Here is a 16,920-nt window from a genome sequence, read left to right on the forward strand (position 1 = left end):
TATTCTTTAATATCAATCTTCCTTAAGGAAGAAGTTTGGTTTGTTAATAAAATGAACCCGAAAGGGAGTAAATAAATAAAGGTTACTTAAATTTATTATTCTTCTGTTCTTTATTTATTTATTTGTTTCTAACAACTAACTATTCATCACTTTTGTACATTAGAACACCATTAAAGTGGTGTTGGAATTTATTCCACAAAACCGAGATGGTATTTAAATGTACTTAATAATTATGTAATAGGGGATTGCTTCGATACCATTGTACCGACATTAGAATTTACTCTAACAAAGCCGAGACGGGGCAAAGAAAGAATAACTTGTTCACATGATTATTAGAAGTAAGTTATAACTGCAATATTCTTGACACCATTATACCGGCGTTGGAATTTATTTCAACAAAGCCGAGATGGCGAACAAAGAATAAAACCGAGTTCACTTACTTAACCAAATAAAAGAGAACACACCAAGAAGAGTAATAACCTTTCAACAAACTGGCACCACTGTCAGGACGATTTGTTGAGGGGGAAAACCTCTCAACGGACAAAAATAACTTTCAACACCTTCCCTCTCATTATATTGTTTTGACCTTTTGAAATTTGATAGCTACAGAGTGAGTGACAAAGTAGCATTAAGAATAGTAATGGGCACCCAAGAATAAGTTGTCATCAAGCCCCAATAAGTAGTTGTAATTTCAAGCTTGCATTAACGATTACTTTCATAAATATGTTTCATAACTAAAGCAATATAATTATGAAATTATGCAATATATTGTTAATCCATCGTTTAATCCATAGATGTAATTGTTACGTTGCTAAGCAATATGTTGATCATACATTTTTTGTTAAATAATATTTTCATCATAATATTGAAATAATAATATTTTATGTTTGTTTGAGTAAAATAAGCTGTGTTTAATAATGAATATAAATTATATTTTATTTTTATTGTCTAAATAATATATATAATTAATTTTCATTTTTCAGAAATAATAATTATGAATAATATGTATTTATATTCGTCCTATACAAATTCATATTGTAGTCATTGTTTTAAGAAAACCAACACCACAATATTGGATATTCTTACGGTGGTCATAGTCACCACATGTGGCCTCAGTTTTTCATTTTCTAATGGAATGGATATTATCTTACTTACTTTTTGTATTTCAATGGTGTCTTGGAACATAGGAATTTGATTATCTTGGGATACGAAACATAAATTTTTTAAGACTGGTCTTTGTTGTTTCCAATGAACTACTTAATGTTAAGGATGTTTTGTTTCCAATGAACTACTTAATGTTAAGGATGTTGATGTTATTAACAACTCCAAATAATACTAATTTGTCCAATGGTTACACATGTAGCAAAACTTATAAGGAGATGTTTAGGAATTTTAATGAGGTTGAAACATATCTTGAAAGACATAAGAAGATGCTTAGGAATTCTAACCCAATTTAGAATAGAAATTAAATTTCTAAGCAGCAAAATCAGTGTTTTATAAAATAACTAAGAAATCACATTGTTGAGAAGTTGAATATAAAAACACCTTACAAAAATAACAATAACAATATATTTACAATATTAGTCTATTATTATTTCTTATCTTAACATTGAGATGTCTTCGTAAAGTAAATTGATTATATAAACATAAAATAAAACTATAATATATGGTTTAAAAATTAATTACGAAAATGTAGTAATTTTTTGGATCTTACAATATTGATCATCGAATACCATGAAAAATAATGCATTCATTTTGTATCTTTTTATGTTTAATATTACAGTAAATTATATTGACACTCACTGAATTTTAGTAAAATTGTACAAATTATCCATTCTTTTTTTACACTTACACAAACCTCATGTGATTATTACATAAGACGCCCCTAATTATATACATACATTACACTGATGACCCATATAGGATAGATAAATGTAATTTTCAAAAAAAATATAGTGACTAGTGTAATTAAGTTAAACAAAACAAGGTATATTGTGAAGACAAATCAAAATAGTATAAGATTAATATTTATTCATTATTTTGGTTAGTTACAATATAATACAAAAATGATTAAACATATCCTTATAATTATTGATCACTTTGTAACAAACCAAAAATAAACATTGACTCTTATAATGTTTGGACTTATATTCATAATATACCATATTTTGGTTGATTTAATTACGTTTGTCACCATTTTCTTGTTTAAGAAATTACATTTATCTCTTCTATATGGGTGATCAACATAGTGGATGTATATAATTAGGGGTTTGTGTAAATTTAAAAATAAATAAGTGACTTATGTAATTTCACTAAAACTTAGAGTATGAATGTAATATATTCTTAATATTATGTATATTATATACGAAATCTTTAACTGATATAAAAGTTTAATACAAGTGAAGTATAGTCATATACTAAATTTCGAAAATATTGATGAAAAAAATGAAGAACATAAAACATATTACAAAAAGTATTTATCACGTGGAAGTGGAGCAATCACACATGTTTCTTGGGTAACTGTGATGGAAGGGGATTCTCCAGGCCAAAATTATCATATCTTTGTATTCATAGTTAATTAACATCTTCTAAATATTATTAAAATATTAATTTATATTTTTAATTTCTTTACATTTTAATTAAGTGATATATTTTATTGAATTAAACTATGGAATTGAGAATGAAATAGCGACAAGTAATCTGTGTTGAAATAGATAATTTGTGTTAAAATGTGGGAGAATGATTCTATATTTCAAGAAAATCTTGTATCCATTTATTAAGTCAATTAAACTTAATAGAATAATGTGCAAACAATAACTTTTTTTATTTTTAATTAAATAAGATCTTGTAATTGGATTAACACATTGGGTCACCTAGCCCCATAAAATGTGATATCCGATTAATTAGCTTAGTAAAGTAATAAATAGAGTTTGACCATGTGGTGCTGCCAACCTCCTCATCTTCTATTTATTTACCTTCAGGTATTAGACTTGTGAAATTAAGTTGAAACCTGAGAAACCAAGAAAAAATGCCAGAGAAAGAAAATTCAACACAAGGAGAAGATAACACCATGTTTTCTCCTTACAGGATGGGAAACTTCAACCTCTCTCACAGGGTAGTGATGGCTCCCTTGACAAGGTGTAGGGCATTGGAGGGTATACCACAACCAGCAATGCGTGAGCACTATTCACAAAGAGCAACACGAGGTGGGTTGCTAATCAGTGAAGGCGCCACAATTTCTCCAACTTCTGCTGGGGTTCCTCATGCACCTGGTATATATACAGAGGAACATGTTGAGGCATGGAGAAATATAGTGGACGCAGTGCATGCCAAAGGAAGCATTTTCTTTTGTCAACTATGGCATGTTGGTCGTGCTTCTCATTCAGTGTATCAGCCTGGTGGTGCAGAACCCATTTCTTCCACCAGCAAACGCTTATCTGATAGGAGTAAAGTTCTCTTGCCTAATGGAACCTATGACTTTTATCCACAGCCTCGACAACTCAGCACTTCTGAGATACCAGAGATTGTGGAGCATTATCGACAATGTGCTATTAATGCAATTCGAGCAGGTTTTGATGGTATCGAGATTCATTCGGCGCATGGGTATCTCATTGATCAGTTCTTGAAAGATGGGATCAATGATCGAACAGATGAATATGGTGGATCTTATGAAAACCGGTGCAGGTTTTTATTGCAGGTGGTTCAAGCAGTTGCTTCTGCTATTGGACCAGAACGAGTTGCTGTCAGAATTTCACCAGCAATTGATCACCTTGATGCAACGGACTCTGACCCACTTTGTCTTGCCTTAGAAGTGGTTGAGAGACTCAACAATCTCCAGAAACAGCATGGAAGCAAACTCAGTTACCTACATGTTACTCATCCTCGCTATTCACATAATACCAATATCCAGTTAGGTCAACATTCCACTGAAGTTGAACAAGTTAAATTGCTGAAGACCATAAGAAAAGCTTATGATGGAACATTCATGTCATCTGGTGGATTCACTAGGGATTCTGGAATGAAAGCTATAGCAGAAGGTGAAACTGACTTGGTTTCCTATGGTCGTTATTTTATAGCCAATCCAGACTTGGTCCTTAGGTTCAAGCGTAATGCAGATCTAAATGACTATAATAGGATGACTTTTTACACACATGATCCTGTTATTGGCTATACAGATTACCCTTTCCTCGATGAACCAAGTGAAACATAAGTGAGGAAGAACCAACACCTTCCCTCTCATTCTATTGTTTGTGTCCTTTTGAAATTTGATAGCTGCAGTGAGTGACAAAGTAGCATTAAGAATAATAATGGGCACCCGAGAATAAGTTGTCATCAAGCCCCAATAAGTAGTTGTAATTCCAATCTTGCATTAACGATTACTTTCATAAATATGTTTCATAATTATAGCAATATGATTATTATTTTTTTAAAGCAAGTGTGCAATGCACCCAATATATTAGCCAAAAGTGAACATAGAATCCTAAATCTATAGTTAGGAAGGCCTAATAAGTTCCTATTAAACTCAATAAGGATAATAGTAGGAATAGAGTTGGAAGACGAATTTGTTCTATATTTAGCCACATGAGAAGCCAAAATATCAGCACAAGAGTTTCCTTCACGATAGATATGAGATATCGTCCAATTCATGGAATCCAAGAGTGTTTTGTAGGAAGTCCATTGATTGTATAGGGACCAAGGATGATTAGATTTGCCCATGAAAATGTCCATAACCATCACTGAATCTACTTCCAACCACAAGTGCCACCACCTTCTTTTATAAGCCTTGTTTACTGCTTTGATTGCCGAGAAAAGCTCTACATGAATAGCAGTTTGGACGCTCAAATAACAACCAAAACCATGAAGAAATCACCCATTATGATCTCTGAATACACCCCCACCACTAGCGTGACCAGGGCAGCCTAAGGCAGCCCCATCAGTGTTGACCTTGATCCAACCATTTGAAGGTTTCTGCCAAATGACCTCCGTGATCTTAGGTGCGTGGTTGTAGTTTATGGTTATTTTAAAGTGCTTCAGCAGGATGAGGTCATGAAGAGAAGGATTGCCAGATGCTGTAGAATAGTTCCCAGATAGAGCAGTGTCCCTAGTTATCCTGGAAATTGCACCATTAATAGAAGCATTTCTGTCATGAAATCTAATTTGGTTCCTACAAAACCAAAGAGCATATATTGTGTGAATAGCTGATATGAAAAGGAGTTGTTGAGCCTGGTTGGAGAATTTATTTCTGCAAGACAGAATGAGGAATTTGATGGAGGACACATTTAGTTTGACTGAGAAGATCCACATGATCCAGTTCCAAAGTTTAGTAGCAAAGAAGTAGGAAAGGAAGATGTGATCCGTGTCTTCAGTAGCATTGTTACATAAATTGCATCTTGAGGCTAGAGCACAACCTCTTTTTTGCAAGTTTTGATCAGAGGGCATCTTCCCATGGATAATTCTCCAAGCAACGAATGAATGTGATGGGGGGATCACCTTAGACCACACATGTTTACACCAAGGGAGAGTAGTAGCAGAGTTGGAGACAAAATTATAGGCATCTTTTAAGGATAATGATCCATCATGAGAATGCCTCCACACTAGCTTGTCTGAGTCATTGGATCTTGTAGTGTTAGCAATTGATTGGGCAATTTCAGGGAAGTTCCTATGCAAGGAAGCAGGAACAATCCATTTGGAATTCAAGGTGAAGTCATCCACAGAAGCTGATAGGGAGTTGTGAATGATGGAAGGGATTTTCAGGGTGTGCACCATAGGTTCACCTAACCAATTATCCCTCCAGAAGTTTATTTCCTTGCCATTCCCAACTAGCCAAATAGAATTCATAGTGGTTGTTGACCAGTTTTCTTTAATACCCTGCCAAATAGAGGACTTCAAGAACCTAGATGAAGGATCTCTTGAGTGACCAAATCATTCCCTATAGAAGACTGCCCAATGTTGGTTATCACACCTCATTTTCCAAGCCAGGCTAAGCAGGGCTGCTCTGTTCAGAAGCTTGAGAGATCTCAGCCCTAACCCTCCTTCATTTAAAGGGGTGCAAACTATCCTCCAAGCCACTGTTACAATTTTCTTCTTGCTAATGTCCCCTGACCAGATGAAATTCCTGATTCCCTTGTCCACAAAATCAAGTAAACCAGCAGGCCATTTGTAGATGAGAAAGCTATAAACAATCATGTTGTGAATGACTGATTTAACCAATTCAACTCTTCCCATTATTGATAGAGATGACCCTTTCCAAGTAGCCAACTTAGCAAGAATTCTGTCAGCAATTGGTTGAAGGTGAACTCTCCTAGGCTTACCTTTGAACAAAGGAACCCCTAGGTAGTTAAAAGGAATTGAGCCCTTGGCAAAGCCTAAGATAGAGGACAAAGAATCAATCTTCCTATGATTAGCATTTGTGATATAGAATCTGCTTTTTTGGAGATTCACTTGTTGACCCGAGGCTTGAGCATAATCCTTCACAAGCTTCCTAAGGCAAATAAGCTCCCTGGTAATACCTTTGCAAAAGATTAGGATGTCATCAGCATACAGGACATGTGAGGGAGATTGCATTCTATTAGGACCCGAGATTGTGCTAATTTTCTTCTCTGTAGCCAACTTTGTAATTCCCCTACTGAGAACATCCTCTACAAGGCAGAAAAGTAAGGAGGATAGATGGTCACCTTGTCTCACCCCCTAGTACAGCTGAAGAAACCAACATTATTGCCATTGATATTTATTGAGAGCTTAGCAGAATTAAGAATTACCCTTGTCCAGTGGATAAATTTTGAGTTGAAGCCAAAAGCTTGAAGAGTGTCAAGAAGGACGGTCCATTCAATTGTGTCAAAAGCCTTCTTGATGTCAAGTTTGATAGCTAAATTGCTCCCAAAAGCCTTGTGATCCAACATATTGATTGCTTCAGAGGCAAGGCAGATGCAATCCTTTATCTGTCTATCCTTAATGAAGCCTCTTTGCTAGTTAGAAATGATTCTTGGAGCAATATCAGCTAATCTATCAGCTAAAACTTTGGTGATGATTTTGAATTGAAAGTTAGCAAGAGCAATAGGCCTATAGTCCTCAATTCTATCAGCACCATGAGTTTTTGGGATAAGGATGACAAAGTTGGAATTGATGTTTGGCATCAGCCAACTGTGCTTGAAGAACTGCATAACAGCATTGCACACCTCAATGTTGATTATATCCCAGAAATTTTGATAGAAGCAACTAGAGAAACCATCTGGACTAGGGGCACCCTCCTCATTAAGAGCAAACACTGCATCTTTGATTTCAGCTAAAGAAGGCATAGTGGTTAGCATTGAGTTATCAGAGTCAGTGACCAGCCTTGGAATTACATCCTGAATGAGAGAGTTTGGAATTGTACTATTATGAGAGGCAAACAGATTGGTGTAGTAATCAAGCACATGGTTTTCTATATCATCTTTAGATGTTAAAATATAGTCACCATACTTTAGCATAGCTAAAGATTTGGTGCCCTGTCTGATCTTGGTTACTCTGTGAAAGAAACTAGTGTTTCTATCACCCATAGAGTGCCAATTTATCTTAGCTTTTTCCTTCCATAAAGCTTCCTCAACCTCAAGGGCAAGCAATAACTCAGATTGGGCCAAGTTTTCCTGCTCCAAAAGATTGGAATCAGGGCCATGATCATTGATAGAGTTCTGAATAGCATCCACATTGGCCTTAGCAGAGTTGAGTCTTTGGTGAATATTACCAAACACATTTTGATTCCAATTCATGAGCTCTTTCTTCAGATTCCTGAGCTTCTGAGATAGAACATACATTGGGCAGCCCAGAACCTGAATTCCCCAAACCTCATCAACTAGTCTTCTGCAATCGGAGTTTAGAAGCCACATTTTATGAAATTTAAAGGAAGATTGCCTAGGTTGCACTTGATGATTAGATAAAACCAATAGAGGATGGTGATCAGAAGCAAGACTGGGCAGAGTGCTACAAGTTGTATTGCTGAAGGCATGTAACCAATCCTCATTTATCAAAGCTCTATCAAGCCTTTTTTCAGTGGATGCACTACCAATTCTTCTGTTAGACCAGATATATTGAGCCCCCGAGGTTGGGAGGGACATGAGCCCAGCATGATCAATGAATGCCTGAAATTCAGCACAAGGAATCCTAGCTGGCAATCTTATACTCCTACACTCATTAGCACCTAGGACAACATTGTAGTCTCCTATACAACACCAAGGCCCAGGGAAGTCAGATATGAGCTTTTGAACATCATACCAAAGAGATCTACGAATGATGTGGTTTGTTTGTGCATAGATAGCACAAATGTAAATGATCTTATTGTTGACCAACACAGATAGAGCAATATGTTTATCAGCTTTTATTAACACAGAAGGAGCTAAGTCAGGGTTGCAGAGGACCCATAAAGAGGGGAGATACGCACCTCTATCATTCACCTCCAAAAGCACAAGGTTTAATTCTTTCCAGTACCTGTCTGAGACCCTTAGATTAAGGATTTTAGGCTCAGTAATCATAACAAAATCAGTCTTATTAGACAAGCAAAGATTTTTGAGATAAATTTTAGTTTTCTGGTTACCAAAATCCCTGCAATTCCAAAACAGGGTTTTCATTGAGCAATGTTTAGGTAGGCACCCCGTCGGGTATTATGAATCCTCATAGATTTGGTACTTTTCCTCAGCTTCTTCTTTTGAGACTTGCTTAGAACTGCTTGGAAATCCTCCTCTCCCTCTATAAAATCATTGTCATCACCCCATAGTCTTCTCACTATCCTCATACCCTCATAGGCAGCCTTGTTATTCATGTTTGGAGTCTCTTGGACAATGACATTTTCATTAGGGGAATCATCAGAATCAGACTCAACCTCCCCTATGACAGTGTTGAGTGCCAAATTTTCCAACTCAGGCAAGTTTTCTTCTCCTCTGTCTAACTCCAAATTGATGACTCAGTCATTTATCTATCTGGATTCAGTGATATTGTTGGTAGCATGGACCTCTACCAAAGATGGGGCAATATCAGGCAGGGGATTCTTTTTGACTCTATATCTTGGAGCCTCTTCTGCTTGATTCTTGGCTATGTGACTTTTATCCTTTTGCAATGTTGGTTCCCCAGTAGCAGATTTCTTGCCTATTTTTCGACATTGGGACACTGTATGACCAATGGCGTTACAACCTGTGCAGATTCCAGGAAGGTTTTCATACTCTATACCAACGAAAAAGGCAAATCCTTCCCTTTCAACCAGTATTTGTTCTGGAAGATCCCCTCGAAGATTAATTTCCACTAACACTTTGGCATAATGACCGAAAGTTATGTTGCTCGTTGCACTATCCAAGGATGTGGGAGTGCCAATGCCTCCAGCTATGGAAAATAATATTCTCGGGCTCCAATATTCTTGGGGCAAGCCAAGGATCCTGATCCATGTTTGAGAGTGAGTTTGCTTTTGAAGGTTGGGATTGAAGTCTGGAGTCCATAAGAATAACCTCAGAATTCCTGGCTTGAGGCTCGAAGTTCTAGTGGAACAAACTGTCCTCATATCCTCCAAGGAGGAGAATGAAAATTCATAAAACCCCTTCCCTAAAGAGAGCATATTCCACTTACCTATCATGTTCCACATTGCGCATAGCTTGACTTTCAGATCTAGAAACTTCATAGGTGAATCCCCTTTAGAAAGAACAATTCGTCCATGAAGGTGTGTTTTGCATCTATTCAATCCTGCTTGATAATAATTATGAAATTATGCAATATATTGTTATCTATAGATGTAATTGTTACATTACTAAGCAGTATGTTGATCATACATTTTTTGTTCAATAATTTTTACATCATAATATTAAAATAATAATATTTTATGTTTGTTTGATTAAAATGGGTTGTGTTTAATAATGAATATAAATTATATTATATTTTTTATTTTTCATTTTTTATTGTCTAAATAATATATATAATTATTTTTCATTTTTCAGAAATAATAATTATGAATAATATGTATTTATATTCATCCTATACAAATTCATATTGTAGTCATTGTTTTAAGAAAACCAACACCACAATATTGGAGATTCTTACGGTGGTCATAGTCACCACATGTGGCCTCAGTTTTTCATTTTCTAATGGAATGGAGATTATCTTACGTACTTTTTGTATTTCAATGGTGTCTTGGAACATAGGAATCTTATTATCTTGGGACACGAGACATGAATTTTTAAGATTGATCTTTGTTGTTTCCAATGAACTCCAAATAATACTAATTTATCCAATGGTTACACATAACCGACATATGTAGCAAAACGATATAATATAAGGAGATGCTCAGGAATTCTAATAAGGTTGAACCATATCTTGAAAGACTTAAGGAGATGTTTAGGAATTCTAACCCAAGTAAGAATGGAAATTAGATTTATATGTAGCATAATCAATGTTTTATAAAATAACTAAGAGATCTTATTGTTGAGAAGTTGAATATAAATACACATTACAAAAATAACAATATATTTACAATATTATTCTATTATTATTTCTTATCTTAACATTGAGATGTCTTCTTAAAGTATATTGATTATATAAACATAAAATAAAACTATAATATATGGTTTAAAAATTAATTACGAAATGTAGTAATTTTTTGGATCTTATAATAATGATCATCGTCTACCATGAAAAATAATGCATTCATTTTGTATTTTTTATGTTTAAAATTACAGTAAAGTACACTAGTACTCACTGAGTTTTAGTAAAATTGTACAAATTACTCATTCTTTTTTTTACACCTAGACAAACCTTATGTGATTATTACACAAGACGCCCCTAATTATAATTATGTACATACATTACACTGACCACCCCTATATGATATATAGATAAATGTAATTTTTAAACAAAAATAGTGACTAGTGTAATTAAGTTAAACAAAATAAGTTATATTGTGAAGACAAATCAAAATAGTATAAGATTTAATATTTATTCATTATTTTGGTTAGTTACAATATAATACAAAAATGATTTAAACATATCCTTAGAATTATTGATGCACTTTGTAACAAACCAAAAATAATGGATACACATTGACTCTTATAATATTTGGACTTATCTTCACAATATATCATATTTTGTTTGTTTTAATTATGCTCGTCACCATTTTTTTGTTTAAGAAATTACATTTATCTCTCCTAAAAGGGTGATCAACGTAATGAATGTATATAATTAGGGGTTTGTGTAGAATTAAAAATAAATGAGTAATTTATGCAATTTCACTAAAACTTAAAGGTATCAATGTAATTTATTCTCAATGTTATGTATATTGTTTAAGAAATCTTTAAATGATATAAAAGTTTAACACAAGTGAAGTATAGTCATATATTAAATTTAGAAAATATTAATGAAAAAAATGAAGAACATAAAAAAAATATTACACAACAAGTATTTATCACATGGAAGTGGAGCAATCACACATGTTTCTTGGGTAAATGTGATGGAAGGGTATTCACCGTCCAAAATCATCACATCTTGGTCTTGCGTTAGCAGTGGCTGAGAGACTCAACATTCTCCAGATAGAGCATGGAAGCAAACTCACTTACCCACATGTTACTCATCCTCGCTATTCACATAGTACCAACATCCAGTTAGGTCAGCATTCCATTGAAGATGAACAAGTTAAAATTCAACTGAATACAAGATTAAAACTATGCATGATTCTTTAAAGTTCCATGAGATGTGTTTATGATTATGTGACATTGACTCATAATGCTTCAAACTATGAATGAACACATCTTTCCAAAAATTCATTTAGCACTTCATTTATAAAGAATTTTATCAATCAAAGAGATGCATTTTCACCCATAGTTCGAGAATGAAACCAAATGGGTAAGTGTTTTACTCAAAAATAACTTCATTGGTTTGCAAGAATTTAATTTAATTTTTCATCTCAACACTTACTTTAATTGCACAATTTCTCAAGGATCACTAAGGTCTTACCTTAGGTTGTAATGAGCAAAGAAAATTGATTTTTCAAGATATTCAAATATACTTTTCAAGTTAAAATAGAGCAAAATGATTTCAAGTACATACTCCTTTCAACCTTTTCACCATACTTTTTTTTAAGGCGGGGTGAAACACCCCAATATATTGAAGAAGGAAAACAGAACAAAGTACAAAGAGAGATATTACATGTTCCTAAATCTATAATTAGGAAGAGACAATCTATTCCTATTGAATTCAAGCAAAATGAAACTAGGCAAGGAATCCCACCAAGTATACAATTTAGAAGAAATAGCAAACGAAGCAAGCTTATCGGCACAAGTATTTCCCTCCCTGTAAATATGAGAAACTCGAAACTCCATAGCAGAAACATGCCTTTGACAAAGATGCCATTGGTTAAGAAGCTTCCAAGGGACTTGGAATTTGCCGTTGAAAATATCCACAACATTCATAGAATCACATTCAAGCCAAATTTTTATCCAACCATTATTGTGAGCAATCTCAATTGCTAGGATAGCAGCCCTTAGTTCAGCGTACAATGAGTCTGTAATGGCAATATAAGAAGCAAAGGATCCTAAGAAGTCACCCTGGCTGTCCCTGAAGATTGTACCACCTCCTACATGGCCAGGTGCGCCATGAGCAGCACCGTCGGAGTTGATTTTGATCCATCCAGGCGAGGGAGTGTACCACACCACCTCAGTGGTGGAGGGGGCAGAGGAGTAGTGAGGAGAAACATTTAAGTTCCTTAGAATACTGAAATCGTGTTGAGAACCATTGGCACAAAGCTTGGAGAGATTCCCCGACATAGAAATGCCCATTTTAGTTCTGGCTTTTGCCATAGCTAGAGTAGTCCAGGAGTCTTGGAATCTGCAAAAGTTCCTGCAATGCCAGATTGTGTTCACTGTGTGAACAATTACAGCAGCAAGAACACCCTTGATTTGAGGGCTCCAATGAAGATTGCACCTGGATAGGATCGCAGTTATGGAGGAAATGTCAAGTTGAATGTGGAAAATTCCACCAATCCATTGCCAAAGGTCAACAACAAAGGGGCACAAGAGGAAAAGATGATCAGAAGTTTCACTACTAGCCTTGCAGAGGTTGCACATTGAAACTAGAGAGCACCCTCTTAATTGGAGATTCTCATCAGTGGGCATTCGCCTATGGAACAACCTCCAAGTGGTGAAGGAAACTTCCACATCCATAGTGCCCTGCCAAACAAACTGATCATCCTTGTCTGTGATGATGGTGTCAACAATGCTTGAGGCAATCTGAGGGAAAAGATCATGGAATAGCTTAGGAATGGTCCATTTACAGTCCTGAGTGAAGTCAGCAACCTTGGATAAAAGAGAGGGGTGGAACTCATCAGGGATGTGTAGGGACTCCACCAGATGAGATCCCAACCAGTTGTCCAACCAAAAATGGATGCTTTTCCCTTCTCCAACCAACGAAATGGAATTAGACATGACAGTGTGCCAATTTCTTTTAATGCCAGGCCAAATGGAGGATTTGAAGTATCTCTGAAAGGGATAGATGCCCCTCCCAAATCTGTGCCTATAAAGGATGGCCCACTCCTGGGAAGAAGAGGACATTTCCTAGGCAAGTTTGATCAGAGCAGCCTGATTCATAGCCTTGATGGATCTCAGGCCTAGGCCACCATAATTTTTAGGGGAATAAACCTTGTGCCAAGACACAGTAGCAATTTTCCTTGTGCTTGTATCCCCAGAACAAATGAAATTTCTGATGCACTTGTCCAAATTCTGAATCAAGTTGGAAGGCCAAGCATAGATGTGGAAGCTATAGGTGAGCATGCTTAGAATGATTGACTTGACAAGTTCAACTCTGCCCATAATAGACAATAAGGAACCTTTCCAGGTGGCTAGTTTGAGGATAATCCTATCAGAAATTGCTTGGAGGTGAATCTTCCTTGGTTTCCCTTTAAAAAGAGGAACACCAAGATAGTTAAAAGGGAGCCTACCATGAGAAAAACCAAGAGTTGAAGACAAAGCCAGGATTTTCCTAGGAGAGGCACTAGTAGAGTAGAATCTACACTTGCTGATACTTATGTGTTGACCTGAAGCTTGGGCATAATCAATGACCAACTTCTTGAGAGCCATAAGATTCCTCTTGTTGCCATTACATAATATGAGGATGTCATCAACATACAACACATGGCTAGGAGTTCAAAGATTAGCAGGGCCAGAGAAAGGACATAGCTGACCCTCCAACACTAGCTTGGAAATGCCTCTACTGAGGACATCCTCAGCTAGACAAAAAAACAAAGGAGACAAAGGATCACCTTGTCTAACTCCCCTTCTGCAGGAAAAGAACCCAACAGATTGCCCATTGACATTAATTGAAAGCTTAGCTGAGTGAAGGATGATCCTGATCCAGTCAGTGAACTTACTGTTGAAGCCAAAAGCAGAAAAAGTGTCCAGCAAGAAACCCCAGTCAAGAGTGTCAAAAGCTTTTTTGATGTCCAGCTTGATTGCCAAGTTTCCCCCAAACACTTTGTGATCAAGCAGGTTGATTGCCTCAGAAGCAATGCAATTGCATTCATGAATATGTCTCTCCTTAATGAATCCTCTTTGTTGAGGAGATATGATTTTTGGAGCAATTAGAGCAAGTCTATCAGATAGGACTTTAGTGATGATTTTAAATTGGAAGTTGGCTAAAGCAATGGGCCTAAAGTCCTCAATTCTATCAGCTTCAGGGTACTTAGGAATGAGAACTACGGAGTTGGAGTTAATATTTGGAGGGAGCCAATTGTTGGAGAAAAGTAGACCATAGATTGGCACACATCCTGGCCTATAATTTCCCAGAAATCCTGGAAAAAGCAGCCACCAAAGCCATCAGGGCCAAGGGCACCATCCCCCTTCATGCTGAACACAATAGATCTGATCTCCTCATTAGATGGATGCTTAGTGAGCAAGAAATTGTCTTCCACAGTCACCAAAGAAGGGATAACAAAACTGATCAGGCCATTAGAGACCATATTATTAGAAGAGGCATACAAGGCAGTGAAATAATCCAAAACATGGGTGGCAATGTCATCATGGTTTGTAAGAATGTTGTCCCCCTCCTTTAACATGGTGAGGGCTTTGGTGTTTTGCCTAACCTTGGCCACTATGTGGAAAAAACTGGTATTCCTGTCACCATTGGTGTGCCAATTCATTCTAGCTTTTTCCTTCCAAAAAGCTTCCTCAACCAATAGAGCTTGAAGCAACTCCTGCTGAGCAATAGCTTCTTGGTCCAAAAGATCCTCATCAGGGCCATAGTTGTCAATGCATTGCTGGATGGACTCAACTGAGGCAAGGGAAGCCTTAACCCTGAGATGTAAGTCACCAAAAACATTCTTGTTCCAGTCCCTGAGCTTCTCTTTTAGCAGCTTGAGCTTATGAGAGATAATGAACATAGGGCAGCCTCTAATATCCATTTGCCAAACTTCAGCCACCACTCTTTTTAAGTCCAAGTGCTGGAGCCACATACCATGAAATCTAAAAGCAGAAATTCTGGTGATTGATGAGGAGGAGAAACTCAAGAGGAGGGGGTGGTGATCAGAGGAGATTCTAGTCAAAGTACAGCAGAAAATTTCATTCCAAGAAGCAAGCCAATCAGCATTGCAGAGGCATCTGTCCAACCTCTTCTCAGTGAGAGCATTGCCTCTCCTTTTATTAGACCAAGTGAGCTGAGCACCTCTAGTCAAGAGATGAATGAGGTTAGAGCCATCAGAAAATGACTTAAACTCCTCAGAAGGCAAAGTAGGAGGGACAACAGAGCCCTGATGTTCATTAGCTCCTAGCACCATATTAAAGTCACCAATGCAACACCAAAGGCCAGGAGTAGCAGCCATGATGTCTCTAATCTCATCTAAAAGAAGTCTTCTATGAATATAGTGGGTCTGTGCATACACAACATAAATGAAAAAGGTGGAGTCCTAATCAGTTAAGAAGATGGAAATTTGCTGCCTAGAATTGGCTATCACAGAAGGAACCAGGTCAATTCTACAAATTCCCCAAATATTAGGCAGTTGAGGGTACCTATCATTCTTCACAAAAAGCTTTAGATTCATTGCAGACCAGTATAGAGGGGAAAGGGCCTCCGAAGAAATCCAAGGGTCAGAAAGAAAATCCAAATCCGATTTGAGATCCAGGCAGAAAGTCTTGAGAACTAACCTTGTTTTGAGGTTGCCAAATCCCCTTCAGTTCCAATAGATAACTCTCATTGGGAAGGGGTTAAGTAGCCACCCTTGCGGGTATTATACACTTTTTCTGTGCTATTTCTTTTCCTTAATTTTTTCTTTTGAGATTTTGAGAGAACCTCAATGTATGAGTCCTCCCTCAATTCCTCACCCTCCTCCTCCTTATCATCTGCCCAGAGCCGACCTAGTAACCTCATATCTCTGGCTGCCGAGGGATTTGTCATTTCCTGTATGTCTTGAATGACAAAGTTGCCACCTGGGGGCTAGGGGGGTTGAGTCCTAACCACTTCAGGTTCTGGTATGCCCACCACATTTTTAGGCACCTCAATTGGAGCTGCCTCTCCCTAATATGAGTCTATAGAGCTGTCCTCCTTATCAGAGACCAAGCCAACTTTTTCCAACCCTTCAACATTGATGTCATGCTCAATGTCAAGGTCAATAGTTAAGTCATTACCTTTAGCTTCCATCAAGGGGGGAGGCTTCCTTGATGGTTTCCCTTTCTAGGTTGCTTTCTTTGGGGTTTCCTCAAGAGAGGCCTTTCTTCTTCTACAAGATGAGGATAGATGGCCAATGGAGAGGCAACTCAGACAGAATTCTGGCAAGCTTTCATACTCAATGGAGACAAAGAATGCAAACCCCTCTCTTTCTACTAAGATTTGGTCAGGAAGTGAATTCTTTAGGTTGATATCCACTAGCACTCTTGCATAGTGGCCAAAGGATCTCTTGCCTGTTGCCTCATCCAGGGAGATAGGAGTACCAAC

General features: G+C 36.8%; 1 protein-coding gene and 1 pseudogene across 1 annotated transcript; one reads left to right on the forward strand and one right to left on the reverse strand.

Moving 5' to 3' along the window:
• Positions 1-2,996: 2,996 nt before the first annotated feature.
• On the forward strand, positions 2,997-4,328 carry LOC109341553 (annotated as a pseudogene).
• Positions 4,329-14,141: 9,813 nt separating this feature from the next.
• Positions 14,142-15,811, reverse strand: LOC109341552. Its single transcript, XM_019579494.1, has 2 exons — positions 14,827-15,811; positions 14,142-14,785 (listed from the first exon to the last, which is right to left on the reverse strand). Exons 1-2 carry the CDS (start codon positions 15,809-15,811, stop codon positions 14,142-14,144), a joined length of 1,629 nt encoding a protein of 542 aa, XP_019435039.1.
• Positions 15,812-16,920: the final 1,109 nt, after the last annotated feature.

Source organism: Lupinus angustifolius, unplaced genomic scaffold (genome assembly GCF_001865875.1).
Source record: "Lupinus angustifolius cultivar Tanjil unplaced genomic scaffold, LupAngTanjil_v1.0 Scaffold_498, whole genome shotgun sequence".
In the NCBI taxonomy this organism is placed as follows: Eukaryota; Viridiplantae; Streptophyta; class Magnoliopsida; order Fabales; family Fabaceae; genus Lupinus; species Lupinus angustifolius.